The sequence below is a fragment of the Dermacentor albipictus genome, chromosome 4 (assembly GCF_038994185.2).
Source record: "Dermacentor albipictus isolate Rhodes 1998 colony chromosome 4, USDA_Dalb.pri_finalv2, whole genome shotgun sequence".
In the NCBI taxonomy this organism is placed as follows: Eukaryota; Metazoa; Arthropoda; class Arachnida; order Ixodida; family Ixodidae; genus Dermacentor; species Dermacentor albipictus.
The window spans coordinates 30488658-30508521 of NC_091824.1; the positions used below are offsets into that span (position 1 = coordinate 30488658).

Below are 19864 nucleotides of genomic sequence, written 5' to 3' on the forward strand. Positions count from 1 at the left end.
TAGCAATCATCAATACAAACAAATTGTGTGCGGTGAGAAAGGTATGAGGAAATCCAACGAATTATGAAATTAGGAAGACCAATAAGTTCAAGTTTGTAAATTAGTTTGGCATGAGAAATAACATCAAAGGCTTTGCTGAAGTCTAAAAAAATAACATCCATTTGACCAGCGCTATTTAGTACACTTGCAAAAGTATGAATGACAGACGTTAGCTGAGTGACAGTGGAAAAGCCTTTTCGAAACCCGTGCTGATGGGGGGTAAGTACCTTGTTATCGTTTAGAAATGTAGTTATGTAGTTAGCTATGATATGCTCAGCAAGTTTGCAACATGTGGAAGTTATTGATATGGGACGATAATTAGCAATCAAGGCAGGATCACCCTTTTTCAGCACGGGCACAATCCGCGCTTCCAGTCGAAAGGAATGCTTCCTGTTTCAAATGATTTGCGGAAAATAACAACCAGGAACTCTGTGATGGCTTCTGCACAACGGCGCAAAAAAATGTTTGGTATCCCGTCAGGTCCAGCGGACGCTTTAGTTTTGAGGTTGAGTAGCATGGAGAATACGCCAGATGAAGAAACAATGCCGGGGGTCGAGTTGGGAGACATGGTACTGGGTTGAACAAATAAACCATGATGGGAAAACACACTCTGAAAATACTTATTGAATGCCTCAGAGATTTGCGATTTATCAGCAAGCTGCACACCTTGACATGAAATGCGCGTATTTGTTTTTTTCTTTATCGATAAAAATTTCCAGAACTTATGTGGTGAGTCACGAAGAAAATTTGGCAGGGTATACTGAAAGTAATTTTGTTTAGCCTGGCGCAAAGCGCTTGTGAAGTTAGCCTGATGTATTTTAACTATATTTCGACAGGCACCCCCACGCTTCAGTCGTTTGATTTTTCTTTTCAAATGTATTATTTCTCGCGTGATCCAAGGAGTTTTTTTACACGTTTTCTTTGTTCTATTAGGAATGTAGTTATCAATGCAGTACGTACAGATTTCTTTAAATTTATTCCAGAGTTCATCAACATTAGTTCCTCGAAACATGTCAAGGTGTAAGCTGAAGTAGTCTAACACACTTTCATCATTAGCTCTGGAGAAGTTTTTCGTGGAAATAATTTTTGCTGGTTCACTGTCGACATTTTGTTGAATGGGACAAGTAAAAACCACCATGCAGTGATCAGATAACCCAGTTTCAACTGAAACAGTAAAACGTTCTGTTTCTTGGCTGAGAAAGACGAGGTCGAGAATAGATGCAGCTTCACCGTGTATGCGCGTTGGGTGCTTAACTCCTTGTTGCAAATTATGAATCAGCATAATATCACACATGTATGAAGCATTTATGTCATTGTTTGTACTAGGGAAGGGACTATTCCAGTCAATATTTGGGAGATTAAAATCACCGACAAGGTATATTTTATCACGGTGAAATTTAGACATGTGATCGGCCAGATCACATAAATATTGAGGTGGTGAATCAGGTGGTCTGTATACAGCAAAAAGCACAAACGATCTACCCCCGTACGACAGTTTTAAAGTCACACTTTCATGGTTAGCTATTTGCTGTAACATGTGTGCCTCTGTGTTTTGATTCACCAGGACCGCAATCCCCCTCCACGTGTTGCTCTATCATGGCGAAAAACTTGATAAGAGCGGGGGAAAACAGTTTCATCATCAATATCATCTCTCAGCCAAGCCTCGGTTATAACTACGGCGTGTGGATTGTGAATCAACAAGATAGCCTCCAAAGCCTCCGATTTATTTACAACACTACGTGCATTTATATTAAGTAAGCGAAATTCCTTAACACGAGGTTGTGAAAGTCAGTCTTTGCCTTGATAACTGTTTTTATCACCGAGTTGAACTCTGCTGTTATCGCTGTCATCCTGCTATCAGTCTTGGCACAATACGATCTGGCGTCCGTGCAGTCCGAAAGGCCCTACTCTTGCGCAACAGGCTAGCACTCCAATTTACTCTAATAGTTTCATGGGGCGACAGAGACAAGGCAGCCTGTCTTTTCAAAAACTCACAACTCTCTTTAACTGGGTATACATATCCATCAAACGCACTGTGCACGTTCCCATAGGATATGGGGACCATGGAACAGTAGGGCACTCGCCACTTCACTTACGACTTGTCACCGACTATGGTACACGAGACACCGACCAATGCACTCACTGGCAAAAGGTGAAACAACACGCACACTGGCAAAGCTGCTCACCTTGTCACAGACGGTGCACTTGAAACCGTTCATGCCCGTGTGATGGAACAGGTGCGCCTTGAGTCCGCCACCCTGGATGAACTCCTTGCCGCAGTACGGACACTTGTGCGGTCGGATTCCCGTGTGGATGCGCGTGTGGCGGTTGAGCGTCCCCTTGAGTGAAAATCGCATGCCGCACTCGGCGCAGGCGTACGGCTTCTCTCCCGTGTGGATACGTCGGTGCTTGTTGAGCGCCGTGACCGACGGGAAACCCTTGTTGCAGAAGTCGCAGGGGAACGGCCGCTCGCCGGTGTGCACGCGGATGTGGATCTTGAGCAGCGAGATGCCGTGGAAGGTCTTGCCACAGTGGTCGCACTTGTACTTCTTCCGCCGTGTCACCTCACCGGCATGTGCCCGCAGATGCTCCCGAAGGTTGTCCTGGGAGAAGGCATACATGTTTCAAGCCTGTTTCGAGCTCAGCAATTTTCTTGCACAGCGGTTTCAGAGCCCCATCAACGGCATGTGCAGACTTACCTTTGAGCTTCGCATGCACTAACTGCCCCAACTACAGTTATGACATTTTGGAAGAGTCACTGTGTGGTTTATTCAGTGCACTATGTTATTATTGTAGCCTTATTAAATACCACTATCCTTGAGAAGAAAAGTGTGCAAACATTGCATTCTACTAGTACCAAGACATGGGGTAGAAAGTTGGAGTTTAACAAAAAGCTTGAGAAGTTAAGACCACACAAAGAGCAATGGCACAAAGAATGTTAGGCATAATGTTAAGAGACCGGTAGCAATGTAGATTAGAGAGCGAACACGGGCAGACGATACTCTAGCTAACATTAAAAGAAGAAAATGGATGTGGGCAAGTGATGTAATAAGTAGGACAGATAACCGGTAGTCTGTTAGAGCTACAGAATGGGTGCCAAGGAAAGGAAAGTAAGTACAGCCAAGGGTGGCAGAGAATCAGGTGGTGTGATAAAACTAAGAAATTTGCTGGCATGACTCTGAATCCGCTGGAGCGAGACAGGGGTAATTGGAAATCATTAGGAGAGGCCTTCATCCTGGAGTGGATGTAAAAATAGGCTGATGATTAATAAGTACACATTGATTGAAAGCAAGGCAGAACTAATTAAGAACAGTTCCCGCAAAACCTCACGATTTGTGTGACAAGCTGTGTTCTTGCTGGTTCCCCATTCACGGCACACAAGTGATTTAAACAGCAGAGTTCAACACTTCGAAACATTGAAAAGTCGCATGCACAGAGTGACACAACAGCAATGTTGCACGTGCAAAACAACAAGCAAAACTGCACCATGTGAAACGTGCTTAACTGCTATCACTGTGCGAAGACAAGACAAAGAAGAAACGCAGCCTTGCTATTTCTCTATGCGCACTGCTTTCTCACAATGACCATTAATCAACATACCAGCAGCTAATTTAGCATTAAAAGCAAAGAATGCTCGAGTTAGATGCCAGACAACTAAGTTCATTAAGAGAGGCATCACATAATGTCAAGATGAAAGATGGGAGGAACTCGCACAAAGCCTGGCTAACAATCGAGTTTGAAAACTGGGCATGGTGTTGTTCCTGAACAGACCAGAAATATTAGGGGTTGTTATCACTGCAAGTCAGACAGCTGGACAAAAAAGAATGTGCCTGACTAACTCTCCACACATTCTAAGGTATTGACGAGTAGCTTTGATTGCACATTTCCAGCCGCATTTTCACTATGGTAGAACCTGGCTTTTCAGTGTGCTGTCATGCACATTCAGTCAAAGTTCAGTCAGTCATTCAGCCCATTTGCATTGCCCATGTCATGCACTTAGAGAGCAGCCTTGCCGCTAACATATATATGTATTCGATTCTGTAGCATTTTGTGATGAATTGTTTGAGCATATTTTTTCTTTCCCGCTTGTTTGCCTTACATTGCATAATGATGAGCAAAATGAGAACAAGGTGAAAGCAGGAGGAAACGTTTGGACAAGGGGACTTGTCTTCTTCAAGCCGACATATGCTTTCCTCGTCACAGTATATATAGGTGGGGTGCTTCTAAAGGGGAGAGGGCGTAAGGCAGGTGCGTGTGGCAACGAGCGAAGGTGTGTTAACAGCGAGGATGTAGGGTTGAGAATAAAGTCATCATCATCATCATCAACCTGGTTACGCCCACTGCAGGGCAAAGGCCTCTCCCATACTTCTCCAACAACCCCGGTCATGTACTAATTGTGGTCATGCCGTCCCTGCAAACTTCTTAATCTCATCCGCCCACCTAATTTTCTGCTGCCCCCGGCTACGCTTCCCTTCCCTTGGAATCCAGTCCGTAACCCTTAATGACCATCGGTTACCTTCCCTCCTCATTACAAGTCCTGCCCATGCCCATTTCTTTTTCTTGATTTCTACTAAGATGTCATTAACTCGCGTTTGTTCCCTCATCCAATCTGCTCTCTTCTTATCCCTTAACGTTACACATATCATTCTTCTTTCCATAGCTCGTTGCGTCGTCCTCAATTTGAGTTGAACCCTTTTCGTAAGCCTCCAGGTTTCTGCCCCGTAGGTGAGTGCTGGTAAGACACAGCTATTATACACTTTTCTCTTGAGGGATAATGGCAACCTGCTGTTCATGATCTGAGAATGCCTGCCAAACGCACCCTAGCCCATTCTTATTCTTCTGATTATTTCCGTCTCATGATCCGGATCTGCCGTCACTACCTGCCCTAAGTAGATGTATTCCCTCACTACCTGCCCTTAGTAGATGTAATTTACGTATTGTAAATTGCTGTTCTCTTCCGAGACTGTTAAACATTACTTTAGTTTTCCGCAGATTAATTTTTAGACCCACCCTTCTGCTTTGCCTCTCCAGGTCAGTGAGCATGCATTGCAGTTGGTCCCCTGAGTTACTAAGCAAGGGAATATCATCAGCAAATCGCAAGTTACTAAGGTATTCTCCATTAACCTTTATCCCCAATTCTTCCCAATCAAGGTCTCTGAATACCTCCTGTAAACACGCTGCGAATAGCATCGGAGAGATCGTATCTCCCTGCCTGACGCCTTTCTTTATTGGGATTTAGTTGCTTTCTTTATGGAGGACTACGGTGGCTGTGGAGCCACTATAGATATCTTTCAGTATGTTTACATACGGCTCGTCTACACCCTGATTCCGTAATGCCTCCATGACTGCTGAGGTTTCGACAGAATCGAACGCTTTCTCGTAATCAATGAAAGCTATATACAAGGGTTGGTTATATTCCGCACATTTCTCTATCACCTGATTGATAGTGTGAATATGGTCTATGGTTGAGTAGCCTTTACGAAATCCTGCCTGGTCCTTTGCTTGGCAGAAGTCTAAGGTGTTCCTGATTCTATTTGCGATTACCTTAGTAAATAGTTTGTAGGCAACGGACAGTAAGCTGATCGGTCTATTATTTTTGAAGTCTTTGGCGTCCCCTTTCTTATGGATTAGGATTATATTAGCGTTCTTCCAAGATTTCGGTACGCTCGAGGTCATAAAGCATTGCGTATACAGGGTGGCGAGTTTCTCTAGAACAATCTGCCCACCATCCTTCAACAAATCTGCCGTTACCTGATCCTCCCCAGCTGCCTTCCCCCTTTGCATATCTCCCAAGGCTTTCTTTACTTCTTCCGGCGTTACCTGTGGGATTTCGAATGCCTCTAGACTATTTTCTGTTCCATTATCATCGTGGGTGCCACTGGTACTGTATAAATCTCTATAGAACTCCTCAGCCACTTGAACTATCTCATCCATATTAGTAATGATATTGCCGGCTTTGTCTCTTATCGCATACATCTGATTCTTGCCAATTCCTAGTTTCTTCTTCACTGTTTTTAGGCTTCCTCCGTTCCTGAGAGCATGTTCAATTCTATCCATATTATACTTTCTTATGTCAGCTGTCTTACGCTTGTTGATTAACTTCGAAAGTTCTGCCAGTTCTATTCTAGCTGTAGGGTTAGAGGCTTTCATACAATGGCGTTTCTTGATCAGATCTTTCGTCTCCTGTGATAGCTTACTGGTATCCTGTCTAACGGCGTTACCATCGACTTTTATTGCACACTCCTTAATGATGCCAACAAGATTGTCATTCATTGCTTCAACACTAAGATCCTCTTCCTGAGCTAAAGTCTAATACCTGTTCTGTAGCTTGATCTGGAATTGCTCTATTTTCCCTCTTACCTCCTTCAGAAGAACTTCAGTTTGGCCGTAGTTGGTATTTGCATTTTCCCTCTTACCGCTAACTCATTGATCGGCTTCTTATGTACCAGTTTCTTCCGTTCCCTCCTCAGGTCTAGGCTAATTCGAGTTCTTACCATCCTGTGGTCACTGCAGCGCACCTTGCCGAGCACGTCCACATCTTGTATGATGCCAGGGTTAGCGCAGAGTATGAAGTCTATTTCATTTCTAGTCTCGCCGTTCGGGCTCCTCCACGTCCACTTTCGGCTATCCCGCTTGCGGAAGAAGGTATTCATTATCCGCATATTATTTTGTTCTGCAAATTCTACTAATAACTCTCCCCTGCTATTCCTAGTGCCTATGCCATATTCCCCCCTGCCCTGTCTCCCGCCTGCTTCTTGCCTACCTTGGCATTGAAGTCGCCCATTAGTATAGTGTATTTAGTTTTCACTCTACCCATCGCCGATTCCACGTCTTCATAGAAGCTTTTGACTTCCTGGTCATCATGACTGGATGTAGGGGCGAAGACCTGTACAACCTTCATTTTGTACCTCTTATTAGGTTTCACAACAAGACCTGCCACCCTCTCGTTAATGCTATAGAATCCCTGTATGTTACCAGCTATATTCTTATTAATCAGGAATCTGACTCCTAGTTCTCTTCTCTCCGCTAAGCCCCGGTAGCACAGGACATGCCTGCTTTTTAGCACTGTATATGCTTCTTTCGGCCTCCTAACTTTGCTGAGCCCTATTATATCCCATTTACTGCCCTCTAATTCCTCCAATAGGACTGCTAGACTCGCCTCACTAGATAACGTTCTAGCGTTAAATGTTGCCAGGTTCATATTCCAATGGCGGCCTGTCCGGAGCCAGTGATTCTTGGCACCCTCTGCTGCGTCGCAGGTCTGACCGCCGCCGTGGACAGTTGCTTCGCAGCTGCTGCGGACTGAGGGCCGGGGTTTGATTGTTGTGTTCATATAGGAGGTTGTGGCCAAGTATTGCACCAGGGCGGCCAATCCTGCTCTGGTGAGGGAGTGCGTTACAGGTTCTGGTCACCGGGATCAGGCCACACTCCAGGCCTGTTTATGCAATTTTATCAACACCAGATTTCTTTCTTTTTTTCTTTAAAAAAAATCCGGTGGAAAATTGCCATCACCGGGATTTGAACCACGGATCTCTTGCACGCGAGGCGGGTGTTCTACCTCTACGCCACCACTGCACCTTTGAGAATAAAGTGCTGTGAAGAAAAATTTGCCCCGGAAAGGCAGTGGTTCCGGGTTCAAGTCCTGAACCAGGACAAATTTTTCTTCAGCTTTGAGGCTTTTCTTTCGAGGAACCTGTATGGGTTTCCTTTGTAGCAATTGCTACGACTGGGTGGATGTTTCACTTTCCCTTAATTAATTACTTCTCTCCACCTTGTGGGTTTCCACAGAACTATTACGTCAACCTCTTGCATTTGCTTTGATTTGTTGACAAATTCAACTTCGCCCTGCCATCTGCTAGCCGCTTGCTCAGATGATAGAGCAGCTGCCCCAGAAAGGCCGTGGTCGTGGGTTTGAGTCCCGGACCAGGACGAATTTTTCTTCAATCGCGAGGCTTTTCTTTCGAGGAACCCCTATGGGTTTCCATTGTAACAACTACTATGACTGGGTGGATGTCTCATTTTCCCTTAATTACTTCTCTCCCCCTTGTGGGTTTCCGCACAACTATTATGTCAAACTATGCTTTTTTATGTCGTAAAGTTAGTTTGACCTGTACAATTACTTTTGCTCATAAACATATGTTTTTCTTTTCCTACTACCACAAGTTGCACTTTTATGCTTGCATTTGCTTTAACAGCTTGTTTACTCATTGTCCCTTCCAGGATCCTGCAATGCATATTAAATAAGTTATGTAACTATATTGACGGCCACTTGTTACGACACAATGTGCTAGTTGCCTGCCCTGTCAAAGCACTTGACAAGAGCGACACCGAAAATCAAAAGCAATTGAAAGGGACTGAGTGACTTGTGAGAGATGCCACAGTGAAAGGACTCCAGATGAATTTAACAATACAAAATAAACGGCAGTGCGACTACCAAGCAAGTGGGCATGCTACCCAATTTAAGAACATAGAGCAAGAGCACGATCTAAAAGCACTTAAAACAAAAATGCTTGCAATAAATTTTGCAGGACATTAACACAGCAGAAAATAAATTAAACAAAATACTACTTTCAAATATTTTAACTATGCATCAGCGTGAATACTGAACCGATCTCAGTATAGTCAAAACAAATTTTGGTCTAGCAGTGGCTCTCCCTTTATCTAAAAAGAAAATGTTATTGCTAGTCATAAGCTCAGTCGGCAAATCGTCGCATTGATATGAGTACAAGAATTTTGACCACCTGAGGCTCTTTAACGTGCACCTAAATATGAGTACACATTAGTTTGTATCCTGCCCCCATCAAAATGCCATTGCAGCAGCGAGATTGTGAATTAATAACTAGCATGGATCCCAACTAGCCTTGAGCTAGGGATCCAGATGTCCTGTACAACATTTCCTGTGTACTTTCCTATTTTGAATAAACTTCTATTGATTGATTGATTGATTGACCGCACCCACAACCTGGCCAGTGAGGCACCGCAGCTGGTCTGATGTAAAGCGCATCTGCAATCAAGCTTCGTTCATCGCGTCTAACAAGCATCAACATGCATCAACATAAAAGGAACTCCTCAAAGCAACTTGTAATGCTATGCCATTAGGCTAGGTTTTTGGTGTTCTTTACAAAAACTACCTAAAAGTACCACTTCGGTGCTGTGCATGCATGGGAATGCTAGGATGTAAAGGGCTTTGGATTGGCTTGTTTTTTGGGGTGCCAGGACGCCCCAGAGATATGCCGCCTGGTGATCCGTCTCAATGGCTCGCTCTCCGAGCTTACGATGGTCAGTGCAGTGGTTTCTTTGCTGCATAAGTGTGTGTAAGCATTCATAACTAAAACACAAGCACCGGCTCCAGAGTTATGTTGTATGTGCAGCTTCACCGACAGGTTGCCAAGTCCGGAAAAAGGGTAAGTCCTGCGATCACCGTGCACCCGGTTGCAGTGAAATGTTTCCGTGTTCATTAATTTCTACGTCATATGTGAGCAAACATTATTGCAACGTGTACCACGAGAGAATGAAGACTTGCCACTAAGACATGACTTTAAGAAAGCTGTATTTACACCTAACAGGACCCATGTTCCAGAACAAGGCACTTGTCAATCAAAGACGAGCCAAAGTATCCACATCCCGACACTCCCACAATGTCACAACCCCCTCTTAGGAAACCTGCATTGACCAGTGGAACCACATTTCTGCAGTGGCCAAAACAACAGTGCATGCAGTCAGCTGTGCCACGCCCTACTCACCTTGCGGGAGTAGACCTTTCCACACACTTCGCAGGGATGAGAGGGAGGGGGCTTGCCCGAGCAGACGGTCATTTGGAGGTGGCGCTGCAAGTAGTACTTTTTGGTGAATTGCTTGCCGCAGACAGGGCAGTCCAGGTCCTTCTCAATGGTGTCGTCCGGAGGCGACCCCCGCCTTCGACGCTTCAGCTGCTGCAGACGCTGTTCAGCTTTGGCAGCCTTGATGACGTCTGTTACTGCTTGGATGTTCTTCACTGGGCCGTCCTCGCCCCCTTCTGCTTCATTTTCCTTCTCAGGGGAGCCACCGTTGACTTGAGCAGAGTCTTCATTTTCCCCTTCCTAGAAGTCACCAGCCACACAGAAGGACTATGTCAGGCTCTCCATGAATTCACCCATATGTGGATCTCTCCCCTGGCACTACGCCATACAACACCTAATGCACAACTGCCTTGTCACGCGCTTTCACATTGTAGCTCATACTGAGCACAATAGTACCACTCACACTGAAGCATTGCTAAAGAGCACACAAGAATGTTGTGCATTTTCACTCCATTCATGCTACAGGTAGTTTTTTCAACAATTGCGTTAGTTTTTTGGCATGCGTGTTGGAGTTGAACAGTGTTTGTATGTGTGTGCCCAAATATGTCGTGGCACCAATGTCTATCATTAGAAGGAAGAAAAAACAACTAAATTAACAATAATGTGTTTGTCTCAGCTTCTACACTACTTAGATATCACACTCGTACACGGATCTTAACTCACCCATCACAATTTATCTACTGGTATAACACAGTAGTTTACTTTTTCTTAACTTGCATTTGTGGATGGTATAACATTCTCCCCCCCCCCACCCTCCACTTAACTTGATTTATGGTAACACAGTGGCCACAAGTATGCAAACAGATAAGCAACAAACAATAATAATAAAAAAAGAATGTCTAGAGAGATTATGGAGCAGATGGATATGTCTAACATTTATGAAAACAAGCATGATGTACCATAAATGAGCTGTAGCATTTTAAAACTGCCCAAGACAGTAGAGAAAGAAACTGAACAAGGAGAGACACCCTATGTCGGACCAGGTGACCTCACACATTAATGTGCATGCCTTAGTTGACCTCAAATGCATTTATATCAATGGAAGAAACTTTCACTACCAATTACATCTTTGCACTCATAGAGGAGCCATGACACAGTAGACAGACATATTGGAGCTTGACACGAGAGTGAAACGCATAGGGGCCTGAAATGTTTCGCAACTCTACGCACTTTAGTTAACCACAAATCGAGTGACTCAGATCACAACCTGCCATATCGTCCTACCAGGACTGTCACGACAACACTCAGTGTGTGACATCACAAATTGCATCTCTCCGAGTGTTTCCAATGCAATGCTAACAGGTCACAATGAGCTGCTGGTGCAATATTAAACTACCTTTGCAGCACTTACAGGGACGACTCAAGGAGGCACAGTCGTATTTAATGCTCATCACACTATGTATAGATAACGCCAGTCCACACCTAACGGAGTCATTAGAAAGGTTTAGTTTGGTGTGTTTAGTATAATAGTGGGTGTGAAATTCACATGTGCTGAATGTTAAATGACTCGCAGCGTTTAGTGTACACACGCTACTTCTCAGATTTAATGTTACCATCTTTGCATAGTTTACATAAAACATGGCAGTGGTTCCTGCCACCCACTTGGCTTTACTTTTGTGGAATTCACTTCGTTTGTCGCAAATGACTCTGTAAATGGCTTTCGCTTAGTCTAAGAGTCTCAGACGACAGAGTATTATGGATAACCTTGCAGAGCCTTGGAGATCGCTTCTTGTTTCGAACGCGTCAAGGCCTAACGAGAGAAACTGCCTGAATAGTAGCATCATTTATCGGAAAAGTCGGGAGATAGGCACCTTGGCGTACGGCCTCCGAGTTTGGGAGACCTTGGAGGCCACGGTTGACAGCTTGTACTGCTTGTACCAATTTGGCAACAGATCGGCAGACATGGAAAATACACTGTACAACGTGCTCCTGGTGTCATTGTGTTGCTTGTCACACTCTTTGGACACACGCACAAAGCTTGGTGAATCGATAGAGTCACTTAGGTGCACTATGTATGTGAAATTCAAAGTGTAATCGAATAGCACCCTGCACGTAAACTACACTAGCACATTATGCTAAAACTCGCAATCCGCATTTGGGAAACAGTAATGGCATTTCCCTTAACCCCAATATTATGCTAATAATAAATTAAAACTGCCTATTGAGAGGCAGTCGCAAGGTAATCATTACACTACACCGACAATGTTGCCAAGTGACCTCTAAAGAAATACTGAAAGTAGTAGTTTTATTTAGCGTTATGTGCTAAGCTAGACAGTTGCCAACCCTGTATGAAAGTAAGGTGCTGGAATTCCTTGAATGCGCAGCAAATATTTCATACTTTATTGCTTTTTGATACGACCACTTCAAGATCAGTGCAAGAACCAGTGCAGCTTCGTTTTGTAGGGTGTGCCAACAACTTAACGAGACGCTCTTGTTAGTACTAAGAGTGCCCTGCTACATTATGAAAACCGGAGGTGCCATATCTACTCACATAATGCTAGCACTTCCTTTAGCGGAGAATTGATCCGAAGTTGGGGGTGCATTAATCAAACGAAGAAATTTTTAAGAGGAAAGGCTCAAGGTGTTAAAGAGGAAAATGAGACCTGTGATGACTTTAAATTGCGGTTCCTATGCCAGCCACTGTAAGTTCAAACAAAATATTACCATCTGGCAACATTCACCTCTGTATTAAGAACGCAAGTTCTACACTAGCAGGGCTTGCAAAGGCCACTTATTTGCAGGCAGCAGCTGAACCTGGAGTTGCTAAATCAGTAAATAATGTTATTCTGGGCCGACCTATTCAAGGTCAATGTCAACATTAATGTTACGTATTGCTTCTGTATAGGTGGCTGTGTTGCCACTGCCAACACTGATGTCTGCCTTCATCTTGAAACCAGCCACTTAGCTTCCATATGGCCCTATGGCGAAGTGACACGAAGACAAATGATGCTGGCATTAGCTATCCATGTGAAACTCAGAAACTTACAAAATTGCAGAAACCTTGCCACTAGTGGCTTAAGTTGGATTGGATTGCTAGTCCACACATCGGCTGCCACGTGCTATTGTTATCACCAGCTGGAACAAGCAGACACCAGTCACTGCAGCAATTTTTGAGGGTGCAATGATTGCTCATGAAAAAAAAAAACAACATTTGTTTTATGGCCAATGTAGGGGGTACAAGCATTATGTGAGTACAAGAATTAAGCGAGTAAATATTGTCGTATCACAAACGATTCATGCAAGCTGTCATGTCAAGCTTTCATGTCATGTCAAAGCTGTGATGTCAGCTGTGTGTGGTGAGAACACCTCCTGCAGTGGTCACAAGCACCACAATGACTGTCGCCAAAAGATGGGCATGCACTGCATCAACCATTCTTTCTTCTTTTACTCTGTACACAGTGGCTGTGAACTCACGAGAGCTGCCAGACTATTAGGGCGTCCACTAGCAAGTGAAAAAAATTACATTTGAAGAACATTTAGTTGGCGATTAGTGACTCAAATATGACAGAGTTATCATATCGCAAGAGCATGGTGATGCAAATATTTTCACAATGAAAATACAATGTCATGGCCCTTCTAACCGAGTTTTTGTGGTCTACAAATAGTAAGTGCTGAAAAATGGTGTTTCATTCGAATACAGAAAGAAAACATAATGCATTACTGTCTGCTCTACCATTTCCATCGCCTAGTAACCATTCCCTGATATTCACTTGCAGCTGTCTACTCCCTCAATGCTCCCTTTCTCTGTTGCTCTCTGTACTCACTGGGAATCATGTTATCTACTCACCATTAGGTTCTCTTTAAAAGCCCAGTATCACTTAAATGAACATGACGAACTTGCACATCCATCAAGGCAATGCTATCATCAACACTTGAGCTCCGTAATATTCCTATAGAGCAGCTACAAGCCCAAATTATACCTGAAAGGCTGCCTGCCCTATCCTTCAGCTTTTGAAAAGAACCCTCCACTTTTCTCCCTTAGTCTTGCAGAACACTAAACACAAAGGCTCTTTGGCAGACTTCTCCTAGACATGCCCTTCTCCTAGCAGTGCCCCCGGAAAAAGTAGGAGCAAAAAGATGTGTCATCAGTAATGGGCTGGTGGCACCAATTGGTGGCAGGGAACGATACCAATGAGCCAATAATATGGCCTCGGAGATGGCCAACATGATGAAAGGCCATGCCACACAATTTCTGGATCAGGCCAATACAAAAGCACAATGCAACAATGGACAGAGTGCGGCTGGAATTGTTCCATGTATATGTCATGGCACACAAATTTGAGTGCAGTTGGAATGATGGAAAGATGGGAGAGGCTGTGAGGCTGCGGTAGCAGCAGCACTCAATTGCGGACAACTTTGACAATACAAGCTACATTAAAAACTTTTGGTTCGAATAAGATTTTGGAGGAGGTATGATTCTATACTAGATGCATTCCACAACTTTTGTTAAGGCTGTTGCAGGGTCTATTAAAAAACATTTGTTGGTGTCCTGAAGGCATTGGCCTCTTTCTAGACCCAAGAAAAGAAAGTGCGGGTGGGGGCCAGAGCACAGTTTAACAAGAGAAATGTCTGTTGTTGTAGCAATCGCAGTAGCAGCCCACTACATAACAAATATTGTTGTCAAGGTCACAACATAGTCCTCAATAAATACATAATTTCTTGCTGTAAAATCACGCCCACTTCCAGAATTTGTTTTTTTTGCACGGTGGTACCACCACTGTGCTCATTTGCCGGTGCTGCCGGCAGCTATACACATACGAATAAACTGAAAATGTTTGCAAAGATAAATAAGAGAGAGGGAGAAGGAAGAAATAAGGGTAGTATTTTGTACATGGTTTGCAAGATAATTATTGTATTGTATTGGGTTTTATGGCGCATAAGCAACTCAGGCTATCATGCGCCAAACACATGGTATAATTTATTTCAAATTGGGTATCCTTAGCGAAGGTCCTTGTCCGGACAAGGACTCTGAGGAGCCCAATAAATCAAATGGAGACCTCAGCCTTCTTCTCAGAACTGAGAAAGTGGGTGAGGTGCATCATAAGATGCATGAAAAAACTGGGTAAGAATATTTAGAATTAGCAGTTCTGTGATGTATTATATTTCGTTTAAGAGCGCTGCATCTTTCAAAAAACTAAAAACAGATGAAGTTCCTACAGGTTGGTTATCTCCTAAAAGTAGACTGGGATGGAAGGGAATGCGTTCATTGTAAAATACAGTAAAATATTTTTTCCTTAGCCGTTCGAGTTGTGTGCATGAGAATAAAATGTGATTTACAGTGAGTTCATCTCCACATTTTTCGCATAAGGGTTTGTCTTGTTTTGTCAGCAGAAAGTTATGTGTTACGTGTGTGTGTGTATTTATACAAGTAATAAAATTACTTCTATAAGACGTTCCTGATGCCTGCATGAGCTCCATTCTCCCAGAATAGGTTTTACTAAATGTAGTTTGTTATTTTCTTCGCTATTCCATGTACACTGCCATTTTTCTTTAAGCTTATTTCTTACTAACTTCAAGCAATCTGCATAGGGTATATTTACAGTACTGACATCCTTATGGCAGGCTTGAGCAGCGCACGCGTCAGCTCTCTCGTTGCCTCTAATTCCATGATGGCTTGGTATCCAACAGAGCTTAATTTTGTGCCCTTGAGTTTGAGCAGTTATTATGTCATGGATTATATTTCCTGTTAAAGGTTCCCTTACGTTTCTGGCTTTCACTGCTGTGATTGCACTCAGCGAGTCCGTGTAGATAACGCTGTTTTGAATGTTCATCTCGACTATTTTTGATACAGCCACCGAAATGGCATAACATTCAGCTGAGAAAATTGATGCGCACTGAGGCAACCTGACTACCTTTTCCCATTTATCTTGCACTACAGCACTTCCGACGTAGAGTGATGTTTTAGAACCGTCAGTATAAAATGCTGTGTATTCTTTGTACTTTTCGTCTAGCGCCGAAAATTCTTGTATTATATGTTCACGTGGAGTTTGCTTTTTATGAAATTGTGTCAGTGTGTAGTCATCTGCACTGGGAAAGGTGTGCCAAGGTGGCAGTGGTTCGGGTCTCTGGGCAACATCAGGCAGTGTGTCTAGAATACCTAATTCCTGGCAAATTTCTTCAAATCAGAGAATAAGGGGTCTCGTCGTATTCGGTTTGTTGTTAAAAAAAGCTGTTTAGACGGGCACTTCGTAACTATGGAGTAGCAGAGATGTTTTGGTAGTGAACGGGTTCTTAGGACATATGCACATGTGAGCATGGCTCTTCTATCTGCGAGGGCTGGTTCGTTACATTCGACATATAGACTGTTTATGGGTGATGTCCTGTATGCCCCACTTGCAAGGTGCAGACCTGAGTTATGTACTGGATCTAGTAATTGCTTCACGTAGGACGAACGAGCTGAGTTGTATACTATGCACCCATAATCGAGGCAAGAGTGATGCAGTTCAAGTTGTTCTTTGGATAACATGGTTTCTACTGTGCTAGAAAATGGAGGCCTTTAAAAATTGGTACTTGGTCAATTTAAAGAAAATTGTGCTTCTGTCCCAACAAAGAAGAACATTTAATAAACATCTATTCAACCAACTTGAGCGTGTGAACTAAAAATGACGAATGGTATAAATATACTAAATAAACACAGCTAATAGCTCCACAAAAGCAAAATCGATTAATTTTGACTTTCTAAGATCAGCTTCCAAATGTTCTCATTGTACAGAAAACTTGAGAAAACAGTTTCCGCTGAGCAAGGTATACTAAAAAAAAAATCTAGACTATTTTCAAATTATTAAGCACAAGATTTTTCCTTTGCAATTTTATGATATATGAAAACAGGGAACACAAGAAAGAATCGCAAACGGAAGAGCAGAAAAGAAAAAAAGATGAAATGACTGAATAGAGCACACAGGACAAACAATCCACACACAATAATTTTAGGTTTACAAAGTAGGTACTGTAGAGAGGGATAAATTAGTTGGCTTCAGCAAGGAAAAGCAAGCCAAGTTTAGCAGTCATCGTTGTGGCAGTGCTAGGCACACAAAGTGGTAAAATTCATGGCAGCTGCTGACCTTGCCCGTAAATGTTAAAAACCGATTGCAGGCGCTAAAATTTGGCTCGGAGTGACAAAACTTGAAGACAACTGCTAAAATTTTATGTAGAGTGCTAAATTTGATGGTGAATGCCAAACTGACAAGTGCTAAATTTTGATAGCTAGCACTAAAAGATAACAGTGCAAAAACTTGAAGAAAACTGGTAGTAGCTCAGAGTAGAATGCTAATTTTGATGGCAAATGTAGAAAAATCAATGGCAACTGCTAAAATTTGACAGCAAGCGCTGAAAATTGATGGAGCATGTCAAAAATTGTCAGCAACTGCTAAAACTTGAGAGTGCCAAAACCCAACTCCACATGCTAAAACTTGACCGACTACGCTAAAACCCAAAGGCGAGTGCTAGAACAAGCACACTGAACAATGAAGAGTCTAGAGACATAAACTTATCAATTATGCAGCATAAACAAGGACCTCAAGTAAAGTTGGCGAAATTCCACATAATCTCAGCTAGGTTAGTCCGAGATACTTCTTGGTGGCATGCTGCTAGCAAGGCAATATAAAGTATTCAGAATTGACAATATACATGGAAATGAGCACTAAGAGAACTGAATATTATGCTAACAACTATAAATGAAATTACTGTGTCAACACACACCTTGCAGAATTCCTGCACCAGGCACTGGTATTTCACTAACATGACTAATCATGAACAGTTGGACAAAGAATGTGTTGAGTAAAGCAGAAAGGATCTTAAATATCCTATGAGCAAAGATGGTGCGTTGTAGATATCACTAATACGAAGGAAATAAGTGCATAAAATAATGTTAATGCTCAGACCATTCTTTCTTTCATCCTTGATGCACTTATAGTGAGGCTTGGATTGAAAAAGCAAGTTCCAAAGATGCATTTGCAGGCAAGGACAATTTCTTGCAAGTGCCACTACATTTTCACCTGACCATCCTTTTGCTATACCTAGGATGAAAGACACTAAGTGGTAATAAACCAATCCATGTCAATGGAAAATCAGTGCCTTGAGCACCTAAATGTTAAGTTTAAGGTTATTACGCTGTTACCACACCACGACCAATGCAATCGCCACTGCTGCATGCAGCAGCGGTATTGCATCATAATCGTAATGCTGTACATGACCTCGTAACAAATTAGCTTCATGGTAGAAAATAATCCTGGAATTCATTTCAACATTATGTGATGTGCCAACGCTTGAGATATCGTAGAACCAGTAATGTACAGTCCTGTAAAAAGCATAAGCCTATGCGAAAGATGGTGCAAAGGCCAGGAATTTGCAGAGCAGACAGAGGACACCACATAGACATGACACATGAGGAGAAATGAAGGGAAAAAAACTCGTGCTTAAAGAATTGGCCATCGAAGCATGTGCAACAGTATGCTGTACGTTTGTGTACTTGGTGCTTTGAGAATTTCGTCTTCGGGACAATGAGCACAAAATGCATCTGAGCACCCTTTCTGGTGCCACTGAGGTCACTTGGAACAGATGTACCGCAGCGTGGAGAATGTCAGGTTGACTGTGAGAAGTACACAATGCATCAAATGAACCTCCTTGCACAGCATGCAGGCAGAAACCCAAAAAGATACGGGGGTGTGCAAATTCACGTGGTTTACGTACAACCTGTCAGTTACAGTATCTGTGCCATTGCATGCAGCGGTCAATGAAAAACTAACAAAGCAAGGCTTAAAAAAAGATTTAAGGAAAAAAAATATATATGTTTACGGTGAGACATACCACATTTTGCTCAGGCCCTCCGTGCGGCCGAGTGGTTCCTGGCACAGTGCGTGCGCGAGTTCGCCAGCTCCCTGTCCCGCCATTCTTCGCACCGCAACAAAGTTCTCCCACAATCTGAGCTGATGTGTGTCACTGAGAAATGTTGCGGGCACTACACAAGAAGCTTGACAGTCCACCCTCTCGAGTGTGCACGAGAACTTATGCTTCGGCACTGCAAGCGCTTGAATTCATCAAGCAGTACGCGGCATCTCCTATAGAGTCCAGAGGCAGCAACACTCACTGGCCCCTTGCACGGCTTGCGATGTTGACAAGCCGTCTGCTACATGAAGTAGGTCCATCCCCGAATGTTTTGACAACTAATCTTGCACGAACATGACACAGGCGTCGTGACAAATTCGAGCACACATGGCAAATCTCCCGACCCGCTGCATTACAGAGCCCAATTTGGCAACAGTGAATATTCGGTTCTCGAATCGAACTGACACCATATCTCCTGCACTCGCGCTCTTTCACCCTGTGGTAGGTAGGCTGGCAAATTTGCACACCCCCGTTCCTTCTTCCTCTCCCCCCACCCAGAAAAACAAGAAAAACTTAGTGTTGGAAAAAGTGTGAGTTGATGTCAAGCAACAGGATGGTGTTGCACAGTGATGCATGGCAAGATTTGCTGAACTACGTGATGCATTTCGATTCGTGAATCGAATTTCACATGTTGAGAAGGGAAAAAAAATGGGGGGAAAAAAAGAACACATGCTTCAACACCAATGACAAAAGATCCAAGGCACATATGAGTCCCTTCACATTTCAAGCTATCAGTGTAGGTTAGAGAAGAGCAGGCGCACGCGAGTTAGTAGCTCAGGCATCGGTTAGTTCCAAGAACAGGATGCATACAATTTTTCATGCTCAGAAACAACAAAATTTTCAAGGCAATGAACATGAACGTGCATGGCACACGAGCTTTCAAAGATAACTTTGGTAAACACCAATATGAATTCAAGCTGAGTTTCTAGAAAGCAAAATCTAAATAGATAAACATTCAAGGCCGAAATACAAAGTGTAAACTGCCACCACAACAACTGGATACACAACTTCATTCAAATATCGTCAATGTCTCGTTTAACAGGCAAAGGACTTGTTGAAATGGCAGTGATATGTGACATGACTGTAATAAGTACACTGCAGCC

At 43.2% G+C, this 19864-nt stretch overlaps 1 protein-coding gene across 3 annotated transcripts in view; it reads right to left on the reverse strand.

The window, feature by feature from the left end:
- Positions 1-19864, reverse strand: part of LOC135900157 (zinc finger protein 649-like) — a 65081-nt gene that overhangs the window by 31747 nt on the left and 13470 nt on the right. For 2 of the 3 annotated variants that reach the window (XM_065429607.2, XM_070536872.1), the window contains exons 5-6: positions 9783-10118; positions 2226-2642 (exon numbers count right to left, since the gene is read on the reverse strand). In XM_065429607.2, the coding sequence (XP_065285679.2) occupies positions 2226-2642; positions 9783-10118 (753 nt within the window). The remainder of the gene's footprint in view (positions 1-2225; positions 2643-9782; positions 10119-19864) is intronic. The other variant, XM_065429605.2, reaches the window with a different exon arrangement.